Consider the following 1,444-nt stretch of genomic DNA (forward strand, 5'->3'; position numbering starts at 1 on the left):
TATATAGTAAATATAATTGTATGTTATTGGATAATAGAATTATTCATATTATTTGAAAAGACAATGTTTATTATTTCTATTAGCATTTTTAACATTCAGTCATTCAGGTTTGCTGTCTGCTGGAAACCACAATAAAGCTTTTCCAGTATGCATGATTCAACTTGCCACGGTGACATTTACTAAACGTGTATTTTATATATTTGACAACTCATAGTTTTTACTACGCATACATCTCTACTGAATTAGTTTTGGTTGACATTCTTGTGTTCTTCATCAGATGCAATGTAAAAGATTTAGAAAAGGTCACCGAAACTGGCTTGTCAAGCTCATTCTTGCATATTCTTGTCCTTTCCTTCTCTGACATTGTCGTCAGTGTAATATTGCAGCCTTAAGGTTTTTAGACAATAAAAGTGACTTTCAAAAGTAGGACGGTGCGAATGGACATGTTTCACTGTCAGTGCAGGACAAAGGAATATTGTCCCTTGTCCAATATTAGCACATCTGCTGCCTCTAGTGGTTTAGATGGTTAAATATTAAACAATGCAGTCTTTGTAGAAAAGATTGGTGGGACTTTTTTTAGCAGTTTCTTTTTTTCTGTTAGATGTTAATCTATGACAAGCCTGGAATGACCGGTGAGAGAATTGAAGTGCGTGGTGATGTTGTGGACGCCACACCATGGGAGTTTACAGACACTATTTCAATCAGAGTGATCAGAGGAGGGTGAGTGGCAAACAAACATTGTGCACCTCCTTGCTGACCTGATATGCTCACATAAGCATGCACATATAAATTTAATTTCTCTCACTTCTGATGTTTATTTTGTACATCAATTTAAATGTGCACTTAAGGGCACTAGGTTTTGAAGATGCATATGTTTGCAGGCAACATACTCTACCTTTCAGAATTTTTTATGTTTTTGAAATGTAATTTATTTCTGTGATGGCAAAGCTTCATTTTCAGCAGCAATTACTTGATCCTTCAGAAATCATTCTAATATTCTGATTTGTTGCTTCTTATCAATGTTGAAAACAGTTGTGCTGCTTAAAGGGGTCATATGATGCGATTTAAATTTTTCCTTTCTCTTTGGAGTGTTACAAGCTCTTGGTGCATAAAGAAGATCTGTAAAGTTGCAAAGACTAAAGTCTCAAATCCAAAGAGATATTCTTTATAAAAGTTAAGAGTCAGCCACACCTACCTAAAACGGCTCATTCTAACACGCCCCCACATATCTACGTCACAATGTGGGAAGATTTGCATAACACCGCCCAAATGTGCACGCAAAGAAAGAAAGCGTGGTTTCAGGAACAGCAGTAGTGTTGATAAAGCCATGTCAGGGAGACGGTGTGTGTTTCAGTGCGAAAGCAAAAGCACTTTATTTGGCCTTCCGAAAGTAGATGCAATTAGGAATCTTTGGTTAAGATTTATTTACAATAGAACAGCAAAA

At 36.2% G+C, this 1,444-nt stretch overlaps 1 protein-coding gene across 3 annotated transcripts in view; it reads left to right on the top strand.

Moving 5' to 3' along the window:
• LOC107706257 (absent in melanoma 1 protein-like) overlaps window positions 1–1,444 on the top strand; it is a 32,826-nt gene that overhangs the window by 22,195 nt on the left and 9,187 nt on the right. For all 3 annotated transcript variants that reach the window (XM_016509921.1, XM_016509920.1, XM_016509922.1), the window contains one exon: window positions 602–720. In XM_016509921.1, coding sequence (XP_016365407.1) covers window positions 602–720 — 119 coding nt within the window. The remainder of the gene's footprint in view (window positions 1–601; window positions 721–1,444) is intronic.

Source organism: Sinocyclocheilus rhinocerous, unplaced genomic scaffold (genome assembly GCF_001515625.1).
Source record: "Sinocyclocheilus rhinocerous isolate Xijiao unplaced genomic scaffold, SAMN03320098_v1.1 scaffold53, whole genome shotgun sequence".
Lineage (NCBI taxonomy): Eukaryota > Metazoa > Chordata > Actinopteri > Cypriniformes > Cyprinidae > Sinocyclocheilus > Sinocyclocheilus rhinocerous.